The sequence below is a fragment of the Rhinatrema bivittatum genome, chromosome 6 (assembly GCF_901001135.1).
Source record: "Rhinatrema bivittatum chromosome 6, aRhiBiv1.1, whole genome shotgun sequence".
Classification (NCBI taxonomy): domain Eukaryota; kingdom Metazoa; phylum Chordata; class Amphibia; order Gymnophiona; family Rhinatrematidae; genus Rhinatrema; species Rhinatrema bivittatum.
The window spans coordinates 38,593,956-38,619,305 of record NC_042620.1 but is presented as its reverse complement, the minus strand read 5'-3'; the positions used below and the strand labels follow the sequence as shown (position 1 = coordinate 38,619,305).

The window sequence follows — 25,350 nt, the reverse complement described above, 5'->3', positions numbered from 1 at the left end:
TCGCAACTAAGGGGCCTTAGAAGCAACCGTCGCTACTTTCCATCAACTACCCCACCCACTCCTTATAAGCGCCAACCCATTCCAGCTTCTATCCTTTACCCAGCCACTCCAGCAGTCATCCAGTTACTCCAGCATCCAGCATTCATCCAGTCACTCCAGCATCCAGTTACTCCAGCATCCAGTTACTCCAGCATCCAGCATTCATCCAGTCACTCCAGCATCCAGCATTCATCCAGTCACTCCAGCATCCAGTTACTCCAGCTTCCAGCATTCATCCAGTCACTCCAGCATCCAGTTACTCCAGCATCCAGCATTCATCCAGTCACTCCAGCATCCAGTTACTCCAGCATCCATCCAGTTACTCCAGCACTCAGTTACTCCAGCACCCAGCATTCATCCAGTCACTCCAGCATCCAGTTACTCCAGCACCCAGTTACTCCAGCATCCAGCATTCATCCAGTCACTCCAGCACCCAGTTACTCCAGCATCCAGTCTCTCCAGCATCCAGCATTCATCCAGTCACTCCAGCATCCAGTCTCTCCAGCATTCATCCAGTCGCTCCAGCATCCAGTCTCTCCAGCATTCATCCAGTCACTCCAGCATCCAGTCTCTCCAGCAATCATCCAGTCACTCCAGCATCCAGTCTCTCCAGCATCCAGCATTCATCCAGTCACTCCAGCATCCAGTTACTCCAGCATCCAGCATTCATCCAGTTACTCCAGCATCCAGTCTCTCCAGCATTCATCCAGTCACTCCAGCATCCAGTGTCTATCCAGTCACTCCAGCATCCAGTCTCATAGAAACATAGAAACATAGAAACATAGAAATGACGGCAGAAGAAGACCAAACGGCCCATCCAGTCTGCCCAGCAAGCTTCACACATTTTTTCTCTCATACTTATCTGTTTCTTTTAGCTCTTGGTTCTATTTCCCTTCCTCCCCCACCATTAATGTAGAGAGCAGTGATGGAGCTGCATCCAAGTGAAATATCTAGCTTGATTAGTTAGGGGGTAGTAGGGGTAGTAACCGCCGCAATAAGCAAGCTACACCCATGCTTATTTGTTTTAACCCAGACTATGTTATACAGCCCTTATTGGTTGTTTTTCTTCTCCCCTGCCGTTGAAGCAGAGAGCTATGCTGGATATGCGTGAAGTATCAGTTTTTTCTTCTCCCCTGCCGTTGAAGCAGAGAGCTATGCTGGATATGCATCGAAAGTGAAGTATCAGGCACATTTGGTTTGGGGTAGTAACCGCCGTAACAAGCCAGCTCCTCCCCGCTTTGTGAGTGTGAATCCTTTTTTCTTCTCCCCTGCCGTTGAAGCTATGCTGGGTATGCGTGAAGTATCAGTTTTTCTTTTCCCCTGCCGTTGAAGCAGAGAGCTATGCTGGATATGCGTGAAGTATCAGTTTTTCTTCTCCCCTGCCATTGGAGCAGAGAGCTATGCTGGATGTGCATCGAAAGTGAAGTATCAGGCACATTTGGTTTGGGGTAGTAACCGCCGTAACAAGCCAGCTACTCCCCGCTTTGTGAGTGTAAATCCTTTTTTCTTCTCCCCTGCCGTTGAAGCTATGCTGGGTATGCGTGAAGTATCAGTTTTTCTTTTCCCCTGCCGTTGAAGCAGAGAGCTATGCTGGATATGTGTGAAATATCAGTTTTTCTTCTCCCCTGCCGTTGGAGCAGAGAGCTATGCTGGATGTGCATCGAAAGTGAAGTATCAGGCACATTTGGTTTGGGGTAGTAACCGCCGTAACAAGCCAGCTACTCCCGGCTTTGTGAGTGCAAATCCTTTTTTCCACATTTCCTCTTGCTGTTGAAGCTTAGAGTGATGTTGGAGTCACAGTAACCATGTGTATGTTTATTGAATAAGGGTATTGTGTCCAGGCAGTAGCCATCATTCTGGCGAGTCACCCACTCTTCATTGGCGGCCTCTTGACTTTATGGATCCACAGTGTTTATCCCACGCCCCTTTGAAGTCCTTCACAGTTCTGGTCTTCACCACTTCCTCCGGAAGGGCATTCCAGGCATCCACCACCCTCTCCGTGAAGAAATACTTCCTGACATTGGTTCTGAATCTTCCTCCCTGGAGCTTCAAATCGTGACCCCTGGTTCTGCTAATTTTTTTCTTATGGTAAAGGTTTGTCGTTGCCTTTGGATCATTAAAACCTTTCAAGTATCTGAAAGTCTGTATCATATCTCCTCTGCTCCTCCTTTCCTCCAGGGTGTACATATTTAGATTCTTCAATCTCTCCTCGTACGTCATCCGATGAAGATCCTCCACCTTCCTGGTCGCCCTTCTCTGTACCGCTTCCATCTTGTCTTTGTCTTTTTGTAGATACGGTCTCCAGAACTGAACACAGTACTCCAGGTGAGGCCTCACCAAGGACAAGGGAATAATCACTTCCCTTTTCTTACTCGATATTCCTCTCTCTATGCAGCCCAGCATTCTTCTGGCTTTTGCTATCGCCTTGTCGCATTGTTTCGCAGACTTCATATCATTAGACACTATCACCCCAAGGTCCCTCTCCTGCTCTGTGCACATCAGCCTTTCCCCCCACATCGAATACAGTTCATTCGGATTTCCACTCCCCATATGCATGACTTTGCACTTCTTGGCATTGAATCTCAGCTGCCATATCTTCGACCACTCTTCCAGTTTCCTTAGATCCCGTCTCATTCTCTCCACTCCTTCCGGCGTGTCCACTCTGTTGCAGATCTTAGTGTCATCCGCAAAAAGACAAACCTTACCTTCTATCCCGTCCGCAATGTCGCTCACAAAGATATTGAACAGGACCGGTCCCAACACTGATCCTTGCGGTACACCACTTAAAACCGCTCTCTCTTCAGAGAAGGTTCCATTTACCATCACACATTGTCTTCTGTCCGTCAACCAATTTGCAATCCAGGTCACCACCTCGGCACTCACTCCTAAGCTTCTCGTTTTATTCACCAGTCTCCTGTGCGGAACCGTATCAAAAGCTTTGCTGAAATCCAAGTATATGATATCGAGCGCTCTTCCTTGATCCAATTCCTTGGTTACCCAGTCAAAAAAGTCAATCAGATTTGTTTGACAGGATCTTCCCCTGGTGAATCCATGTTGCCTCTGGTCCATCAATTCTCCGGACTGTAGATAGTTCACTATTCTCTCTTTCAGCAGTGACTCCATTACTTTTCCCACCACCGAAGTGAGGCTAACCGGTCTGTAGTTGCCAGCCTCCTCCCTGTTCCCACTCTTGTGAAGCGGGACCACCACCGCTCTTCTCCAATCACTCGGCACCACTCCCGTTTCAAGGGATCTATTGAACAGGTCTCTCCAGCATTCATCCAGTCACTCCAGCATCCAGTCTCTCCAGCATCCATCCAGTCACTCCAGCATCCAGCATTCATCCAGTTACTCCAGCATCTAGCCACTCCAGCATCCATCATCAACTTGCATCCAAAAAAAGACATTAACATGCTACAAACCTTCTCCATTCCGATTATCCCTCGCTCAATCCCCATCAGAGCTAACACACCGTTACTCAATCTACGCTCAAAGAGATCTCTGATTCCAATCATGATCTCCCCAATAACACAATTCCTAGGTCTATCCTTAATAACCTTAAGCCTTCTAAACTCGCAGTCGCTCTCAAAAAAATCTCACTTGCTCAACGACCATCTACTAGACTCTCAACCGGACATATGTGCCATTACCGAAACATGGCTGAAAAACACAGATACAGCCATAATTAACCAACTACCAATACAACAATATGACATCTTCTCTATCCCCAGACCAAAAAAAAGAGGGGGTGGAATAATGTTAATCACAAAAAAAGAATTAAGACTAACTCAACAAGCCTTCAAATCTACGACTAAATTAGAAATCGGATTATTCAAATCCTCCCAACTCCAAATTTGCCTTATTTACGCCCCCCCAGGGCTCCTAGAAGCCGACCCCTCTCCACTCATTGAAATTATAGCCAAACATATCGACTCCATCTCACCCGCTATCATTTTAGGAGATTTCAACATCCATGTTGATTCTCCCTCCCCATCTTCCAATTGCGAAGCCCTACTTTCCTCCTTCCAGGCAATGGGTTTCAATCAAATCATAAATAAACCCACCCACAAGGCAGGCCACACGCTTGACCTGATATTCACAAATGATACCATCTCCCCACCTTCCTGCTCCCCCATCCCCTGGTCAGACCATTCGTTGATAGTTACAAAACTAGCCATTAATCAAAAACAGACCCCTATTGCTCCCAAATCCTCCATCCAATTCAGGAAACCTTGTTCTATGGACACTCTCAACAACAGCCTTGCCAAAGACCTATCCAAATTGGACCTCGCAGATGCTGATACCACAATTAATTCCTGGCAAACAATCACACACGCAGTAGCAAACACAATATGCCCATTATCCTCAAAACTATCAACCCAGCACGCACGAACAAAAAACCCTGGTTCTCTACGGAATTAAGAAAACTCAAACAAGATCTACAACACAAGGAACTACGCTGGCGGAAAGACCCCTCCTCCACATCATTGGCTTCTTACAAAACAGCAATGAGCTTCTACAGAACATCGATCACCGGCACCAAACGAGATTTTTATGCCAAAAAAATACACGGTTTCTTATACGACCCTAAAACGCTTTTCTCATATGTGGCAGCCCTCACCACTCCCACTTCCCCTACCTTCTCAGAAGAAGAAGCCCAAAACAAATCTACAGAGTTGGCGATTTTCTTTGACAACAAAGTCAAAAACCTACTTGGCCCACTGGCAACATCCAACACTTCATCCATAGCATTACAATCCCCCAGCCAAACTCCTAGCCAAAATCCATCATCTACTATCCTTAAACAGACGCTAGTATCTCTTGAACCTACATCATCACTGGAAATAGAATCAATTATCGAGAAAATGAAACCCTCGTCTCACCCTTGGGACCAAATACCAACCAAACTTCTCCTCACCATTCCTAACACCATTGCCAGATCTCTGGCAGACATCATAAATTGTTCCCTCAATCAAGGATCTGTCCCTGACTCCTTAAAAATTGCTTCGCTGAAACCCTTACTAAAAAAACCCAATCTGGACCCAGCCAACCCAGCAAATTTCTGCCCCATCGCAAACCTACCTTTTATAGCTAAAATAATGGAAAAACTTGTCAACTTCCGTCTCACCGACTACTTGGACTCCCACAATATCTTATACCCTTCTCAATTCGGATTCAGGAAACGCCTAAACACAGAATCCCTCCTTCTTTCTTTAACGGACACCATCCTGATGGGCCTTGACAAGGGACAATCATACCTTCTAGCCCTACTCGATATTTCTGCGGCATTTGACACGGTAAATCACGACATCCTCATCAGCCGTCTAATGGAAATAGGCATCTCTGGCTCCGCACTGCTCTGGTTTAAATCCTTTCTGAACAACAGGCACTACAAAGTTAAAATAAACGACAAAGAATCCCACCCCATCCCGTCAAAACAAGGAGTACCACAGGGCTCTTCTCTTTCCCCTACCCTGTTTAACATATATCTACTTCCATTATGCCAGCTGCTCAATAGCCTCAACCTCACCCACTTTATATACGCAGACGATGTGCAAATCATAATCCCCATCTCAGACCCCATCTCCTCAACTCTAAATTTCTGGAACGACTGCCTACAAGCCATCAACCAGCTTCTCTCGAGTCTCAACCTGGTCCTAAATACGTCCAAAACGGAACTCCTGGTTATCTCCCCTAGCGATAACCACCCCTTCACCAATAACACAATAACCCCACTAGCAAGCCATGTCAGAGACCTTGGAGCCACCCTTGACTCTAGAATGAATTTCAAAAAATTCATTAACGCGACAACTAAAGAATGTTTCTTCAAACTACAGGTCCTGAAGCATCTAAGACCGCTCTTACACTTCCAGGATTTCCGTTCTGTGCTTCAAGCAATACTGTTTTCAAAGATAGACTATTGCAACGCTCTTCTACTCGGTCTCCCCGCCTCTTCGACCAAACCTCTACAGATGCTGCAAAACGCAGCGGCCAGGATCCTTACAAACACACGGCGCAAGGACCACATCACACCTATCCTAAAAATCTTACATTGGCTTCCTATTCAATATAGAATACTTTTCAAAGCTCTCACTATCATCCACAGATCGGTCTACCAACAATCCACTCTCCAACTCACCTTCCCTCTGGAACTACATACATCCTCAAGACCAATAAGAACTGCCTACAAAAGTAAGCTCAAGGCCCCTCCCAACAAATCATCAGTCCACAACTCCATTCACAAGCGAGCACTTTCGACAGCAGGTCCGCTACATTGGAATTCGCTTCCTCAAGACTTACGCCAGGAACAATGCCATTTAACCTTCAGAAAAAAACTTAAAACCTGGCTGTTCACACAAGCCTACCGTTGAAGGAATCCATTTCAACCAACTCTGTCTCTCACCCTTCAACCCACCCTTTATCCCTCCCCTCACTCCCTACCTTTTTCCCTTTCCCCCCCCAACCTCAACCCACCTTTTTTCCCCCTCCCCCCACTCCCCCCGCCACCTCCCATCTGACATACCAAGTATATATCTGCTGATTATAATCCATGTTTCTGATTTACTAATTTATTGTTTTGTGTTAATTTATAGTTTGTAATTTTGTTAACTTATTGTTTGATTCTTGATCTCACATTTCTGTTATAGTTTAATTCTGTCCTATCTTCAGACATCCATGTTTTTACTCTCCCTGTTTTAATGTAACTTCTCATTTCTACTTATACGTTAATTGGTTTCCCCATGTTTTAATGTAAACCGGCACGATAAGACCTGGTCTTGAGTGTCGGTATAGTAAAAGAAGTTAATTAAATAAATAAATAAATAAATGGTGTGACGTTCTGGTCACCACATCTCAAATAAAGATACAGCAGAATTAGAAAAGGTACAGAGAAGGGCAACCAAAATGATAAAGGGGATGGAACAATTCCCTATGAAGAAAGGCTAAAAAGGTTAGGACTCTTCAGCTTGGAGAAGAGACAGCAGAGGGGGAATAAGGATAGAGGTCTATAAAATAATGAGTGGAGTGGAATGGGTAAATGAAAATTAGTTGTTTACTCTTTCAAAAAGTACAAAGACTAATGGACATGTAATGATGCTGTTAGGCAATATATGTAATACAAATAGAAGAAAACATTTTTTTTACTCAACACAAATTGTGTGACATAATTAAACTGGAATTTGTTGCCAGGTGATGTTGTAAAAGTTGTTAGTGTAGCTGAGTTTAAAAAAGGTTTTGACAAGTTTCTGGAAGAAAAGTTCATAAACCATTATTAAGGTGGACTTGGGGAAATCCACTATTTATCTTTTCGAGATCCTGCCAGGTACTTGTGACCTGGATTGGCCACTGCTGGAAAAAGGATATTGGGTTTGATAGACATTAGTCTGATCCAGTATGGCAAATCTTATGTGTTTATGCTCAGGTGTGCCTCTCTGTTGCAGATCTTAGTGTAATTAAAAAAGAGAGACACATTTTTCCTTCTAATCCTTCTGCAGTATCACTCACAAAAATACTGAACAGAACTGGTCCCAAAATTGATCCCGGAGACACTCACTTATCACTCTTCCCTCCTTAGAGCAGGTTCAATTTATGACTACTCGCTGTTGTCTGTCAGTCAATTTCTGATCCATTCCACCACCTTGGGACCATTCACAGGCTTTTCAAATTTGTTCATGAGCTTCCTATGCAGGACAGTATCAATAGCTTTGCTGAAATCCAGATAAATCACATCAAGTGCTCTTCCTTGATCTAATTCTCTAGTCAACCTATCAAATTTGTCTGATATTTATTTCATTTATTTATTTCAGATATGTCTTACCTGCATCTTCCTCTGGTAAAAACATGCTGTCTCGGCTCATGCAACTCACTGCATTGTTGATAGCTCACTATCCTTTCTTTCAAAAGCATTTCCATTAGTTTTCCCATCACTGAGGTAAGGCTAACTGAACCTGTAGTTTCCAGGCTTCTCCCTGCTACCAGTTTTGTAAATCTGGACCAAAAGCTCCCTTCTCCAATCTTCACCACTTCCATTTCCAAGGGTCTGTTGAACAGGCCCAGCATTACTGGGTGTGCAAACCATGCAATTGCATGGGGCAGCCCAGCCGGGAGGGCGGTCTCTACTGTGGAAGGGCAGCTAGTGGCCCATGCGGCTGCCGTTGGACCCCATCCTACAGGCGGCGGAAGAGGCCCATGCAGCCTCCAATGGACTCCATCCCACCGGCATTAGTTGAATGGAAAGACTTGCACAACACTCCACCTGAAAAAAAGGGAGCCATTCTGTGGCTCCTCCTTGTGTACCAGCCGGCCCCACAGTAGTCAACATTTGTGGTGTTAGCATTTCCTGTAGGCTCATCTTGTGCATCGCCAAGGTATGCAAATATCTCTCATGCATATTCATTGTGGCAATCTAAACACCCAACTGGCTAGGCCTGCCTCCAGGAGAGGGTTGGGAAACACCAATGTAGGCCATACTTTTATCCAAAGTGCACCCCAATCCTATGATGCATCCACCAGGAACACTGCTCTCTTGTTCCATCTGTGCTGCTTCTAAATCTGTTCTGGCCCTCCACAAGGAACTTTCCAGGATACAATGAGAAACACACAGACCTGCCATTATTACAATGCCACTACAAACTGCAACACCAAACCAGATGCTTCAAAGGCCTGCTTGAGTACAAACTCGATTTTCCAATCCTGTGCATTCTTGAGATTCGGTGCTCCCCTCTACGGGGATAGTAGTCTTTCTAGTGACTGCATACACCATTTTGTCCACCCTGGGCGTCTTTAGCTTTTTCCTCTCTGCAGTGAGAGGATATAGCTTATTCATAACCTGGCCCATCTTAAAACTAGAGTCTGGCAAATTCCACTCCTCTTCTTTGGGAACGACAAAATTAATGGAATGGTGCCTCGTATTTTCTTATGATCTGGGAATAGGAATTAAGGTCTTCAAATCCAACAGCCTCCTTAATGTTGTCTCCACAACCACTCTCTTCTGTAGAGAGTTGCATAGCTGCCCCTTACCATCTCCAGGATCCCAATGGTTCGTAATCTGGGCTCACCTTTGATAAAAGTGAGACAGACGCCTGCCTATCTCCTTTCTCAGTTTTTTTTTTTGTTTTATTTTTCTACCACAAGCACTCCTCATAAGGGCATGTCTACCATCTGCTGGAGACGGAGAATAGTGTAGCCGGGTTTAAAAAAGGTTTGGATAAGTTCTTGGAGGAGAAGTCCATTACCTGCTATTAATCAAGTTGACTTAGAAAATAGCCACTGCTATTACTAGCATCAGTAGCATGGGATAGACTTAGTTTTTGGGTACTTGCCATGTTCTTATACCTGGATTGGCCACTGTTGGAAACAGGATGCTGGGCTTGCTGGACCCTTGGTCTGACCCAGTATGGCATGTTCTTATGTTCTAATACTGGCAGGCTGAAGTTGGGTCAGAGCTATATGTCAGAGATGTCAGCGAGTCAGCTTTTACTCAGTCTCCATCTGTAGGTAGGAGTGCATAACCCACTGGTGTGCCTTGGCCTGCCTGACTGCAGAGGAAGGCCATTTATTCAGTGTCAGATACTTCAAGAACAGCAGGTAGGAATCAAGAGTTCTTTTGGTAGGACAACTGGTTTCCCATTTTCCATTTATTTGGATTTATAGCCTGCCTAACACAGAATGGCCTAGGCGGAGAACAAAAGATTTTATATACATAAAGTGATAAGACAAACTGGGAATTCCCCTGCCTTTATGCAAATAGATTTCTTCCCACCTTCCCAAGGTTAGAAAATAGTATGCATTATTTATAGTAAGATTGTGCTGTTCACAGATTTATAGTCTAAAATGCCTCCGAGAAAACAAAATACATTAAAAAAAAAGCTATGCCCACAAATAACTGGCAGCAAATCATAGTTGGCTCAGAAAGCCCTTTGCTCCAACGTAGAAAATCCAGCATCCATCAGAATGGTACTTCAGGTACCAGCACTACAAACAGTACCACCAGCTTATACCCAGCGGTTCCTCAAGACCCAGCAATTCTCTTATAAAGGGTTAGATTCACTTTAGGAATGGACTGCAGCAGTTTGCTGGATTTTGCCACTAAGATACAGTTTATTGCTTTTATATTTTTTTATCTTTTATTTCTATTTAATAGTGGATTTGAATTTATTTGCCTTTCCAAGCACAAGCTCCAGGCAGGTGAATTTAAGTACAGTAGATATTTCCCTGCCCAAGAGCACTTACAATCTAAGGGCCTCATTTACTAAGCATTATTCCCATAGACACAGGAAGAAAATCCTTAGTAAATCAAGCCCTAAGATTGAACTGTATCTGAGGAAATGGAGCATGAAGGGATTTGGCTCAAGGTCACAAGGAGTGTCGGTGAAAGAAGCAGTTCTGAACCTGGTCTTTCCTGGTTCTCAACCTGCTACACTAACCACGAGGCTATGCCTCCATTTTTGATAGTGCTTTCAACAGCAGGCATTATAAGAGTTGTTCATGTCCTACTGTCAGAATCCCTCACCTTTGTCTTGTAACATCTATCAACACATGCAGCTGTCTCATAATAGTGCCTGCTGCCAGTGGCACTAATGCTCAAGTTAATCACATAGTAAATGACAGCTATATGAACTATTTGGCCTACCCAGGAAACCCAGAGCACTGAGTATAAAAAGCTGTGTATGTACCTTCAGGTATGTTCTACAGAGTTTGGCCTTTAATTGGTCTATATGTTCCACTCTAGTACTCTCAGATTCTTCTTTCTTCTCATCCACCTTTTCTCCTCTGACAAGTCCCTTAGTGCTATATCTAGAGGGAATATAGTAAAACACTCACTTCTAAACAAGCAGGAAACATGTCAGCAAAGAACAAATACCAAAATATGTTCATACCTTTAGATCAGTGACAACTGACAAAAAAATCAAGGTCTGCAATTATCCTACAGTAATGCCCTACAGACATGATCTTCTTTCAAACTGAAATTAACACTCATTTCCAAATCTGTGCTATTTGTTCCCAAGTCATGCAGGCTACCACTCATGCTTTTCTACAGCAAATGGCAAACCTGTCTTAGTGCAGGGTCACCTGTGTTTCTTGAACAGATCTGCTTTTCTGGCGAGCCAAAAAATGTAAATAAATCTGCTGTGTATCTAAGTGAATCTCATAAACATTCTTTATAGATATACTTAAAGTAGTGTAGTCACCATGTTAGTCCATTTGGATATGTACAAATAATGGTCAAAATTAGGCTGCAGGCAATACTTTTTTGGGACCAGCAAATTAGGTTTGGGAGTAGCTTTGGGAGCTCCCTTACCTTCATCATGTCAATACAAAATGAGCTAGGGATAAAGTTGCTTGAACAAACAAGCAACTTATAGCATGCATTACAATGGTGATGTCTGTTTTAAAACTGTAGAGTTGGAAAATAAAAAGATGGAGGTAGGGGTAGTATAGGGATCAAGCTGTGGATTTATTGTGCATTCCTGAAACAAGGCTAAAGACTTAGGAGTACTGAAAAAAAGATTCTTGAACAAGGGGTCATAGGATGAGAATGAAAGAGGGTGGACTCCGGAGTAATCTAAGTAAGTATTTTTTTTTACAGAAAAGGTGGTAGATGCATGGATCAGCCTCCACATGGAAGCGATGGAGACAAGGATAGCATTTGAATTCAAGAAAGCATGGGACAAGCTAAGGGATCTCTGAGGGAATGTTGGGGATCATAAAGTTGAGCAGCTTTTGTTTTTTAATCTATATTCTGCCTTTCTGATACTTCAAAGCAGATTACATTCAGGTACTGTAGGTTGTGTGGATGGGCAGACTAGATAGGCCATACAGTCTTTTTCTGCTATCATGTTTCAATGTTCCTGTTGGCCAAGCCTACTCCCTCACTAAGCCTACTTTTATCAAGCAAGGTATGAGAAAACAGGGGGAACAGTGGCTCAAAACAGTCTCTGAACAGAACAGATGGAAATGCATCACACACAAAGCAAACTATTAAAAAAACCTGTAACCCTTGCAATGAAAACGTATTACTCATCATTAATTGTCAATTATCACAACAGTATGAAGGAACTATTCACAATTCATAGAGATCTTGCCCAACCTGATGCCCAAAAATTTCAGATTTGCGCAAGCCCAAATGATTCAAACATCTTACCACAAGACAAATCAATTTGGAATCCAGCAATGCCTCACTCTGTTTCAAGAAGTCACCAATGACCAAGTAATACAGATATTCTTCAATCTCAGCCCTTCATCCAGCTAATGAGTCCCTTTGACTAGCCAAACCAGTCAAAGCAGACAAACTCGGCCTATCTAAATGGATTGCCAAATTGGTGAACCATCCTAATTGAAGGTGTTATGCCTGCCATGTTAAAAATAGGCCACTGTTCATCCACTCCTCAAGGAATACTACCTAGACCTAAAAATCCTAAATAACTTTAGGCCCATATTAAATATCACACTCCTGGACAAAATCCTTGAAAAAGTTAGCTTTCCTTCAACGCTAGACCTTGTGAAGGAAAGGTAAATTCTGGACAAATTCCAATCAGATTTCAGGAAGCACCACAACACTGAAACAGATCTCCTAGCCTGTATAAGTTGTATCAAGATTTAGTATCTCTGTTTTGCCGGGATATAGTTCAAGTCTGTTGGCGGTTACCCATTTTCAGATCTCAGCTACCACTGCCTTTGAGAATTCAGTTATTTCCTGAATTGATTTGGCTCTGATCAATCAATTGTCTAGATATGGATGGACCATTTGTTATGGTTTGAAGGTGATTGAATGGATTCTTGGGTACTGTGGAGATGACCACCCCACTGGGAGGAACCCCGTGGGGAGCCACACTACTAGGCTAGACTCGGAACACACAAACACAGACATTTGTCTTTTATTATACAGCTGATGTGTTCCACCAGAGGTGGCAGTAGTCAGGTAATCCAGAGGTAGCAGTCCACAAGTCCAGGGACCCTCGGCAGAGGAGACCCGTCTCACAGAGATGGTATAGGGAGTTCCGGATGCAGGTTCCCAATGCAGCAGAGCTGTAGATGAGACAAACTGATAATGTTAGATTATTCACTAACTGGTGGCTGTATAGGTGGAGATCCCAGCAGGCAGAAGTAGTTGAATACAGGCACCGAGCCAGGGAGAGCAGGCCCTCGAGGAGCGAGTACCTGATTCCAGATAGGCACCTGAAAGAAAGTAAAGGGCCCCTGAGGAGCGGGTACCCAGGTTAGAGAAATACCCCGAAGGGCAGAAAGAGCTTCCACCGTCAGCAAGGAAACGGCAGAGTAGCTCAGACCGGAGGCTTTCCATCCAACAACGATCCTTGCTAACTCGATGAGCTAGAAAACAAAGGCAGGCTAAATACCGCCAGGAAGGGGCGGAGATCAGTGGTAGTAGGCCGGCCTTCCTGTGCTGATCCTTTTAAAAGAAAGGCTGGCTTCGCTGCACGCATCTAGAGGATGGGGGGCTTCTGCTGCAACGGCGTCCCGACCGCAGGGGTAGGCCTCTCGACTTTGTGGCAGCCCCTGTGGGTCTGTAGTGCATTGGACTGTGGCCGGAAGGGGTAAGGCTGGGTCGACCTCCTCGGCTGACGACATAACACAATTATCCCTTTTTTTTCTTAAGTATGCTGCCGCTACCACCACCATAACCTTGGTGAAAGTTCTTATGGCTTTGCCAACCCAAACAGAAGTGCTAGATATTGAAAATGCTTCCCCGACTACACAGAAGCAAAGATATTTCTGATGATTTTCTTGAACTGGAATGTGAAAATAGGCTACTGAAAGATCCAATGAAACAAGACATTTACTTTTTCTTACCAATAATATAACTGAACAAAGTATCACCATTATGAAATGTGGTACTTTAAAACATTTGTAGTCCAGTACTGGTCTGAAAGAGACATCTTTTTTTGGAAATACAAACTAAATTGAACTATCTTGTCCTTGCTCTTGATATGGAACAGGACATATTGCCTCTAGCATTAGCAATATGGATAGTGTTGACTGAACTGCAGCTTTCTTTGCTGGTATTGTACTTGGTGAAATAATGAAGGCATAATATATAAGAAGTTAAGAATATAAGACATTGCCATAATGGGTCAGGCCAAGGGTCCATCAAGTCCAGCTTCCTGTTTCCAACAGTGATCAATCTAGGTTACAAGTACCTGGCAAGTACCCAAACATTAAATAGATCCCATGTTGCTAATGCCAGTAATAGCAGTGGCTAGTCCCTAAGTCAACTTGATCAACAGCAGTTTATGGACGACTCCTCCAGAAACGTATCCAATCCTGTTGCTAATTGTAATGAATAATTTTTTTTGATGATATTTAAGACCTGAGGTAATGTGAATTTGACTCTTTTTAAAATAGCTGAATGGGGTCTGCCTATTGGCTTTATCAAAAAGTGATCTGTGAAACATAGAAATGATGGCAGAAGAAGACCAAACGGCCCATCCAGTCTGCCCAGCAAGCCTTCGCACTCTTTTTTTTTTTCTCCTCTCTCATACTTATCTGTTATTCTTGGCCCTTAGTAACCTTTTGGTTCTGTATCCCTTCCACCCCCACTATAATGCAGAGAGCAGTGCTGGAACTGCATCTAAGTGGATATCTAGCTTAATTAGTTAGGGATAGTAACCGCCGCAATAAGCAAGCTACACCCATGCTTGTTTACCCAGTCTATGTAATTCAGTCCTTGTTGGTTGTTGTCTGTATAAAGATCCACTTTTCTTCATTCCCTCCTGGCATAGAAGCAGAGAGCTATGCTGGATATGTGTGAAGTATCAGTCTTCCTCCCTTGCCGTTGAAGCAGAGAGCTGTGCTGGATATGCATGAAGTATCAGACTTTTTCCCTTTCCGTTGAAGCAGAGAGCTATGCTGGATAGGCATTGAAAGTGAAGTATCAGGCTTATTTGGTTAGGAGTAGTAACCACCGTAACCAGCAAGCTACTCCCCGTGAAGTGTGCTAGCTGTTCTGGTTGTCACAGCTCTTGTTTTTCTGGCTCCTTGAAAGGACTGAAATCTTCCTTTAGTTCTGACTAGTGAATTGACTTCCAGATCTATATCTTCTTGAATCATGGAATTGACCACAATCTCTGTTATGCCTAAAATATGATCTTACACAATTCTCTGGCAATTTATGTGGTTTTGAATCTTCAACATTCTTAGCTAGCTTTTCCCGCTCATCTGCAAATAGTAGCCATCCTTTGAAAGGCAATCTTGATAGTTGCATCTTGGACCAGGAACTGGGGGCCCAATGTCAGAGCCATAGTAATTTTCTTGCAACCACTGCTAGAGCCAAAGATCTTGATGACACTCTTATAAGATCATAAAGACTTTCAGAAAGCCACGGCAGATTCAAGCTGCAGAACTTCATCACTTTCATTAAGTTACTGTCTCTGTCTTAATAGGGCTCTAGACACAATTTGTACAGCTCGCCGTATGAATAGTTAAAAGTATTTGACCAAAATACATGCTTTAGTAAGAGATCTATCTTTCTAGCCTGATGATCCTTAAGTGCAGCGCCCCTTCTACCGGAATTGTTGTTTCCTTGGTCACCACTACGACCACTGCATCAACCTGTGGCATTTGCATTAAACACTCCTGTACTTCCAAAGATGGAGGAGATAGCTTTGAATAAATGTTATCTCTAAAACTGGATTTTTGTGAGTTCCATTCAGACAAAATCATATTCTCCAGTTCTAAATGACGTGGGAATGCCGTAGATGCTTTACATATACCCTTTATTATTGGACCGGGCTCTCTTCCATCTTTATATTCTGTAAGTCTTAGGGATGCATTCACCTGAGCAATTAATGCTGTCATCTCTTCTTTGTGAAATAAATGAATTATGGGATATTCCTCTCCCTTAGAATAATTTTTTCCTTCCTCTAAGGAATCATAACTGCTTCCACCATACTCAACTTCCAAATACATATTTGTAATTTCCTTTGGCTGTGGGGAATTTTTACTAAATTCTTTAAGGAGAAAGCTTGTTCTTTTAGAAGGTTTGCCAATAATAAAGATTTTTGTTCCTGAAGCCTTGGAGGCATAGAACCTGAGGTGTCTATTACCTCATCTTGTCTAGTTAACGCACAAGCTTGATGTAGAAATTTAAAAATTTTCAGAATAGTCACCAGAGCTAGGGCAGAAATAAACCCTGATTGACCTAGTTTGAGTGTTTTCTCTGGGGGTTAAATTCAGAGGTTCCTACTCTTTGACTATATACCACTGAGCAGTGCTGGAGCTGAATCCAAGATGGCTGCCATTTCTAAATCAACCAGTAAAACCACTGATTCTAATGGATCCACGTAGGTATCTAAGTTATTATTTATCCCTTTTGTGCTAGTACCAGTTTCAAATGATCTTAATTTGAGTGAATCTGTTTTCTTTTTTGTGTTTTCCATTACTTTCTCTTCCCAGAGACAGCCTGTGCAAGCAATTCTATCAGTTCCTTGAGACTTTTTGTTGCCACAGACAGCACAATAGCGGCTACGGTCTGACATTTGAAAATACACTAGCAGCCAAAAGTAAAATATCTGAAATCTTAATGTAGTAGAAATTGCTGAAGGACTCTCCATTTGTGACTTGTAAAACTTGCCTCCATCAGCTGGAAAAGACATTAAACCCAACTGTTCTGGACTGGTGAAGTAGAAAGAAAAGGAATTATGTTTTGGCCCAAGCTTCATCCACATTTGTTTGTGAATAACCTGGGTACGTTATTTCTGAAAATGGTTCTTCGTAGAGGAATTGGTGAGGTTATGGGATATTAACTTGAATGAGGTTTTCAATAAGGCAGCACCTGAAAATAGATATGAATAGCTCTCTCCTCAGCTATTCCTGCTTCTTGGATTACTGAAGAATTATGTCAGTTAAAATGGCCAAAATGAGAACTGAGGAGACACTGATGCAAAAGTACATTAGAAGACAAAGCAACCTGCAAAAGCTGAAAATAAATCTAGAGAGATTTTTAAGCTGGTAAAAGACCTTATATGCCCAGCTTTTAATCAGTCAACCAGTGCAGGATAATCCTTGACATAAGATAAAGGCTGAATTTTTCAAGATGAAATTTCTAAAATTCATATGAATTGACCAGTTCTGATGGGACTAAAATCCTTTTAGCCATTATGAACCCAAACACAATTACTTTCTTCTCTTCCCTGGGATACTTTTAATAGAGTATACCGATCTGATGGTTCTTTTGATGAAACTAAGGCTTTCTATGGGTTTATTAGATCTCTGTCCTTGCTTAGTGAAAGCAGCAAATAAGAATGCAAGGAATCAGCTAAAACTTATTGTGAATATTTCTCTTGCGGAAGACTCTGTGCCTGCCATTCCGAAAAGTGCCACAGTACAGGCTATTATGAAGTTGTCACCAATTTTGATCCTAATGTATGTAATAACTTTAGAACCCTGTCAAACCTGCTATTTCTGGTTAAGATAACTGAGAGAGTTGTCTATGCTGGAGCATCTACCTAAAACAGATTTTCTTGATCCGGTTTTCAAGCTGAATTCAATAAGAAGGTTTATTTAGTCTTGCCAGTTGACTATAGGAGACCAGAATTTAGATAAGGGAAGAACAGCTGAACTGATTTTATTAGATCTAAAGGCATCTGGCATTATTGATTTCCAAATTCTAAAAAGGAAATTGGATAAACTTGGTCTTCACCGTGGGATTCTAAATTGGTTTAGGTCATTTCTATATCAGATTTCAGTAAGTCATCTGAAAAAAACAAGACCTCCACTTTTCGTAAATTGTAGAGTTCCTCAAGGGTCAGTGCTGTCTTCAGCACTCTTCAATATCTATTTGCACCCATTAAGTGATAATTAGAAATATCAGAATTTCCACTTTTTTGTCAATATGCATTTGTTTTTGTCCAGCAAGTTCTAATAGTGCTAAGTTGGTTTTGAACATTAATCAATGCCTCTATTATATTTATATCTGGATGAATGAAAACAAGTTGAAGGTAAAGCCATCTAAATTAATTTTTGTGGGTAAGCAATTTTGATATTGATGAAGCAAAGGTAAATTTAGTACTGGATGGGATTAGTCTCATTAAAATCTCAGGTGAAGAGTTTGGGAGTCATTTTAGACTGCAAGCTGAATACGGAAATGAATATCACTAGAGTTGCCAAGTCTTTCTTTGGCAAACTGTGTATGATACATGAAAACCTTATACGTCCCCCAAGTTTAAAAACTGAATTGCATGTCATAGTTTTATTACACTTAGATTACTGTAATGTACTTTAAATGGTTTTTTCATTAAACAGTATTCGTAAACTCCAGCAAGTAGAGAATTTGGCAACTTGTCTTATTCAAATTGTTCTGTCAGAGATTGAAACTCCCCTATAATGAGGGTACTGCATCACCTTTCTATGTCTGCTTAAGCTCAATTTAAGATTTTATGTTTCACTTTTAAAGCATTACATGATGTGGGTCCATCCTATTTAAAGAACTCAGATGAAATTTAAGATCACACCAGGAAGCTTTTTTTTTTTTAAGTATTTAATCTTTTAAACATTTTAAATTAACAAGAACTAGGTACAGTATTTTTTTCTAACTTCTGAAAATTAGAAATCAATTAGTAGGGAAGCATTGTCTGAGAAGAACTAACTTGTCGATTCAATCTGGTTTAACACCTTAGTATAAATTGTATTTTATTTATTTATTTGTTTTTTTTTAAAGTTATCAATACATTCATTTTCAAAAATGCATTTACAGAAAAGGAGAATTTCACAATCGTATAAGAAAATAACTTCCTTAACCTAAATTTATAAATAAATTCACTCCATTCAAGTCCTCATTATAGCGGGGGAAGGGAGATTCTCAACCTCTAGCAAATATTATTTAGACCTTAATCAGAAACAAGCTAACCAGACTGTTGTACAGAAAGGTATCATTATTTATGCGTACATAACAACAAGCTTTCTACGGTACTTTCACAATCATGCCGAACTCACAATCACTAGTGATTTATTTGCCAGGAAATTCAAGACCTGATCTGGAGTAAAGAAAATATGTGTATTACCCTGATACTTCAAAATACATTTGTAAGGAAATTTTATCAAATAAAAAGCTCCTATTTCTAGTGCTTTATTTTTTAACTTTAGGAATTCTTTTCTTTGAACTCGTGTGGTTCGTGATATATCAGGGAATATACTTATTTTATGTCCTAGGAACAACTCTTGTCGGTGTCGAAAATAGAGTCTCAAAATCCAATCCTTATCGGATTGTATAAGGAATATTACATTCATTGTAGATGGCTCCAGAGTTTCATTTGTGGATTCCAATATTTTCGATATGTTCATCGGGGGAGAAGCTGGTAATAATACTTGTAACCCCTCTTGATTAACAGGTCCCTTTTTAAAAGGTGGTATGAAATAAGCTTTAGCAATTATTGGCAGCATTTGCTCTGTTATCTTCAGGGTTTGAAGCATATATTTCTTTATTGCATCTTTAGCAGATATTAAAAGTTCCTTGGGGGAAATTCAATATCCTCAAATTTTTGCTTCTTATATTTTCCAGCTTTTCCACTCTGTTTGTTAAATCTTTGTTTTCCTTGATTAAATTAATCTGGAGGTTTTTACTTTCCAGAACTTCCTTCTTTAAAGCCACCACACTTGCAAACTTCTCAACAACATTCTTTTCTATTTTGTCCATACGTAATTCTATTTGTTTCTGTGCATCTATAACAGGATTAATTCTCAGATTCAAACTCTCATTCAGTGCCTGGATTGCTTGCCATATTTCTTCAAGAGTTATTTTTCAGGCCTTACCAGGATCAGAGGCTCGGGGCAGCTTGTGAGAATTTCTCCATCGCTTGCTGTATCTTCCATACCGGACAATGATGGTATTAATGTCCCTTCTCCTCCAGGTGCGGATTCTACTTCATGGGAGCCTTCCATGGCACCTCTTCTCCTGCTCCATGTTCTTCTTCCCTAAGTCTTTCCACCAGCCGTGCCTCGGCTGGGTTTTTCTGGGGCTATACGCGGTATCGGGGAGAGTGATGTCTGGAGCTCTTGCAAGGCCCCGGTTTCCTCTTCCTCCTGGGAACCTTGCCACAAGCCTGTCTCCACCGAATCAAGACCTCTCCGAATTAGGTGTGCGTCCATCGGGCTGATTGTAGAAGTGGCTTGGGGCGCTGAAGGTGTCTCGCGCTCCCTAGCCCAGCACTTTCGCACTGAATGTGGCATGGCTCTACCACAAAAGGGGAAAAAAGACCGTGGAACGCTCTCACCAGCCAGCGGTCTGGTAGGCCATCTTGACTGCCCCCTTAAATATGATTTTAGCATTGAATGTGAAGACTTATTTATTGATGAATTAATCCTGTATTTATTGTCCATTTTCCACTTTTTTTTAGAATTTGTTTGGTGCTTTGATGGTATCAATTACTATACTGATAATAAATATATTAGTTTACATTTGTCTGATTTTAATTTATGTTATGTATTTGAAGTTTACTGGCCTTCTATCGAACTCTTTTATTAGATGCACAATGCCTTCAGCTTCTGTGGAAAGGCATTTAGAAATGAAATCAAATAGGGTAGGTGAGGAAACAGAGTTAGAAAGAAGGATTTACAGCTACAGGAAGTAATGGGTAAGAAAGCCATTTGTGGGTATACTGAAAAACCAAACTTGGATGCAGCTTTTAAGAACCAGAGTTGACCCTCCTGATTAAGCAGCTCAGCATCTTCCAGAGAGACTCAGACGCCTCACCACTCAGGGGCAGCTTTGGCTTCACTGCCACTAGCAGTAGTAATTCAAGTGCTTAAGTACCCCTTAGCACATGCAAAGAGTAATATTACTTAGCTCCATTATCCTCTCAGCTAAATACTCTTATAGATAACAGTCTACAAAATTACTTACTTGATCTTATTCTGAAGAAGTATTTTCTCCATCCGTTTCACCTGCTGTTTATAAGATTTAAACTCCTTGGTGTGAGGTCTACAGGAAAGAAAAAAAGCTTCAACTGTGATGGTTTCAGAAGAAATAAGCATCAGAAATAACACTTAAAATAAAAACGTTAGAAAAACTTCTGGCAATTGAAAGCAGGGTCTATACGTCATTTCTTTGTGCCTAGTACAAGCTTGTAAAATGTGTCCCTTTTATATACACACCATCTGTGACGGATTTAGGATTATGGCACACTTAGGCACTGTTGGAGCTGTCGCCCCCTCATTCCCTTCCCCTCCCACTCCCAATGTTGTCAACAGGGCGCAGAAAGTCTAAGGTAGAGGCCCAGTCCCCTAGTTTCCTGTGGCAGTCCAGGGATAGATTCCATGGCAAAAATGAAAATATTCTGAAGCAAATTGGCAAATATCTCCATCTTTAATATTATATTATAAAAATAAAGTAGGTTTTACCTACTTTAAATTAGTATAATTTATTTTGTTTTTATTAGGCAATGAAAAGTAATCTCAAGTGTCAGAACAGGGAGGAGACCTTGGGGATGAGGAGGAAGATCAGGACTGGGGTGAGGAGAAAGGGGAGGAGTGTAAGAAGGAAAGGAAAATTAGTTCTTACCTGTTAATTTTCGGTCCTTTAGTACTACGGATCAGTCCAGACCGTGGGTTGAGCCTCCTGTCCAGCAGATGGAGACAGACTAAAACTGAAAAGGGTATCCTATATCAGGACAGAGCCTACCCTGTAGCCCTTCAGTATAACCATTGTCAAAGCAGAAAAAAACAAACAACCCAGAAAAGAGATCAAGCAAGCAAACAATACTCAAAAGAGTAACAATCGAAACAATTAACAACAAGGAATGGACTCTGTAAAATAATGCTCTTGCATATCCTTGGTCATCAAAACAGATGCTTCCAGTGTCCATAAGATAATGATAAGTGACATTCATCCATAGACTTGGAAGAAAAGCTTCGAGCAGACAGCAGAGAGAAAAGAACCAGGGAAGGGCGTCTGGACTGATCCGTGATACTACAGGAAAGAAAATTAACAGGTAAGAACTAATTTTCCTTTCCCTGTACGTACCCGGATCAATCCAGACCGTGGGATATACCCAAGCTTTCCTAAACCGGGTGGGACCAAGATAGTCCCGCTCAAAGCACCTGCCGCCCAAAAGAACAGAAAACCGGGGCGTGCACATCTAGGCGGTATTGCCGAGCAAAGGTATGCAGAGAAGACCATGTCGCGGCCCTGCAGATCTCTTGCAGAGAGACCAAAAGGCTCTCCGCCCATGAAATAGCCTGAGAATGCAAAGAGTGAGCCTTTAAGCCCTCAGGAACTGTCCGGCCCTGGCAAAGGTATGCCGAGGAAATGGCTTCCTTCAACCACCGCGCAATAGTAGTCTTGGAAGCCTGTTTGCCCCTATTTGGACCACTCCAGAGGACAAAAAGATGATCAGAAAGTCGAAACTCATTGGTGACCTGAAGGTAGCAAATTAACACGTGTTTCATATCAAGCCGGTGCAGATCGCTCCCAGAAGGACCTGCGACGTCTGCCAGGGAGGATGCAGGAAGCTCCACTGACTGATTAACATGGAAGGAGGAAACGACCTTCGGTAAAAAGGAAGGGACGGTCTTGAGAGAAACTCCCGCATCCGAAAACCACAGAAAGGGCTCCCGACAGGACAATGCTTGAATCTCTGAAATCTGTCTAGCCGAACAAATGGACACCAAGAAAACCGCTTTAAGCGTAAGATCCTTTAGAGTAGCCCACCGGAGAGGTTCGAATGGAGCCACACAAAGAGCCCGGAGGACTAAATTGAGATTCCAGGATGGACAGGTGGGGAGGACGGGCAGTCGTAAATGTTTGGCACCCTTCAGGAACTGAACCACGTCCGGATGAGACGCCAAGGAGTGTCCTTCCACTCTACCAAGGAAAGAACCGAGAGCGGACACTTGGACTCACAAAGAATTGAAGGACAGCCCCTTAGATAGGCCTTTCTGAAGAAAAGAAAGAACCACGGAGACCGGTGCCGAGCATGCCGCGACACCCGATTCCGAACAGACATTCTCAAAAACTTTCCAAACACGAACATAAGCCAAAGAAGTAGATGGCTTCAGCGCCTGGAGAAGAGTGGATATCACCTCCTCCCTATAGCCCTTTCACCTCAGCCGTCTCCGTTCAAAAGCCAGGCTGCTAGACAGAAGCGATCCGCCTGGTCAAAAAATACGGGACCCCGCCGAAGCAGCCAAGGGGGATGGCAGAGACGAAGAGGCCTGTCTGACGCCAGGTTGACCAGATCCGTGAACCACGGTCTGCGGGGCCATTCGGGAGCTACCAGGATGACCGGCCCCTCGTGAAGTTCTATTCTTTGTAGAACCTTCCCTATGAGAGGCCATGGAGGAAAGACATATAGGAGAACATCCAAGGGCCAAGGAAGAGCGAAGGCATCCACTACCTCAAACGGCTGAAGAACCTGTTGGCTTTGGAGTTGCTCAGAGTCGTCATGAGGTCCAGGTGCGGGGGACCCCACCTGCTGATGATCAATTCCATGGCCTCGTCTGAGAGTTCCCACTCTCCCGGATCGAGACACTGATGACTGAGGAAATCGGCTTGTACATTCTCCTTGCCCGCTATGTGGGAGGCCGCCAGGCAATCCAGGTGATGCTCCGCCCAGGCAAGAAGCCAACTGGCTTCCAAGACCACTAAGCGACTCTGCGGGCCCCCGTCAGTTGATATAAGCTACCGTAGTGGAGTTGTCAGAGAGGACCCTCACCGCCTTGCCTCAGAGCAGAGGTAGAAACTCCTGTAGGGCCAGTTGAACCGCCCGGGTTTCCAGTCGATTGATATGCCAGCGGGATTGGACCGGGGACCAATATCCCTGTGTGGTCAGGGACTGGCAGACTGCACCCCAACCAGAGAGACTGGCATCCATAGTAACAATGATCCATTGTTGAGTCCGAAGAGGCATTTCCCTCAGAAGATGGGGAAGCAAGAGCCACCACTGTATGTTGGCAATGGTAGAAGGCAACAGAGGAAGCACCATTTGAAACTGTTCCGACACTGGCTGCCAGCGGGATAGCAAAGCTCTCTGTAATGGTCGCATATGCGAAAAAGCCCAGGGGACGAGGTCGATGGTGGAGGCCATAGTCCCCAGGACCTGGAGATAGTCCCACACCGTCGGAAGCAGGAGTGATATAAGGTTGCGTACCTGGTTGAGAAGCTTGAATGCCCGAGCATGGGGCAGGAACACCTTGCTGACCTGAGTATCGAAGCGCGCCCCCAGAAAGTCCAACCCCTGGGAAGGCTGTAGATGACTTTTCGAGAAGTTGACTATCCACCCTAGGAAGGTTAGAAGAGCACGAACCCGGTCGACCACCTACTGGCAGAGAATCTCCGACTTGGCCCTCACGAGCCAGTCATCCAGATAAGGATGAACCAAGATTCCTTCCCGGCGAAGAGCAGCAGCCACCACCACCATGACCATGGTAAAGTGCGTGGTGCGGTGGCGAGACCGAAGGGGAGCGCTCAGAACTGAAAATGCTGGCCCAGAACGTGGAAGCGAAGGTACTTCTGGTGTTCGGGGCGAATCAGAATGTGTAAGTACGCCTAGTTAGGTCGAGAGAGGCCAGGTATTCGCCAGGATGAACAGCTGCGATGACCGCCCTCAGGGTCTCCATACGAAAATGGAGCACCCTGAGAGCCCGGTTGACCCATTTGAGGTCCAAGATTGGGCGGAAAGAATCCTCCTTCTTTGGTACCATGAAGTAGATGGAATACTGGCCGGCGCCAATCTCGTCTGCAGGAACTGGAACAATGGCGCCCAGTTGCCGGAGCCTGGTAAGGGTTTGGGTCCCCGCATCCCGCTTCAGACGTCCGCAAGGAGAGACTACATAGAGGTCTGGCAGATCTCGAGAAAATTCTAAAGCGTAACAGTCTCGGATGATCTCGAGCACCCACTAGTCCGACGTGATCTTGACCCATTCCTCGAAAAATAGGGAGAGATGACCCCCTAGATTGGGGACAGAGGAATGGGTTGACCGAATCTCATTGGGAAGTGGGCTTTGGGGTGGGATGCTGAGAGGCCCCCTCGCGGAAGGGCGGGTGACCTCGAAAGGGCTGAGACCAACATTGAGACCTGGAAGAATAAGCCCTTGCAGAAACACCCCTCCCTCGAGTCGCATACCTGCGTTGGCTCCGAAATCGAGACCGGCTAGGTATAAACGCTCGGGATTGTTTCGAGCGGTCCTCAGCAGCTTATGCACTTTGTTCTCACCCAAGGAATTAATAAGCTGCTCAAGGTCCTCGCCAAAAAGCAACTTACCTTTGAAAGGCAGAGTGCCCAGCCGCGCCTTTGACGACGGGTCCGCCGACCAATTGCGTAACCAGAGGAGCCGTCTGGCGGAGACTGCAGAGGCCATCAC

The 25,350-nt window shown here is 43.4% G+C and overlaps 1 protein-coding gene across 1 annotated transcript in view; it reads right to left on the bottom strand.

Annotated features, from left to right (window-relative positions):
* CEP70 (centrosomal protein 70) overlaps positions 1-25,350 on the bottom strand; it is a 188,570-nt gene that overhangs the window by 51,582 nt on the left and 111,638 nt on the right. The window contains exons 11-12 of the mRNA XM_029605309.1: positions 20,894-20,971; positions 10,713-10,833 (exon numbers count right to left, since the gene is read on the bottom strand). Of these exons, the coding sequence (XP_029461169.1) occupies positions 10,713-10,833; positions 20,894-20,971 (199 nt within the window). The remainder of the gene's footprint in view (positions 1-10,712; positions 10,834-20,893; positions 20,972-25,350) is intronic.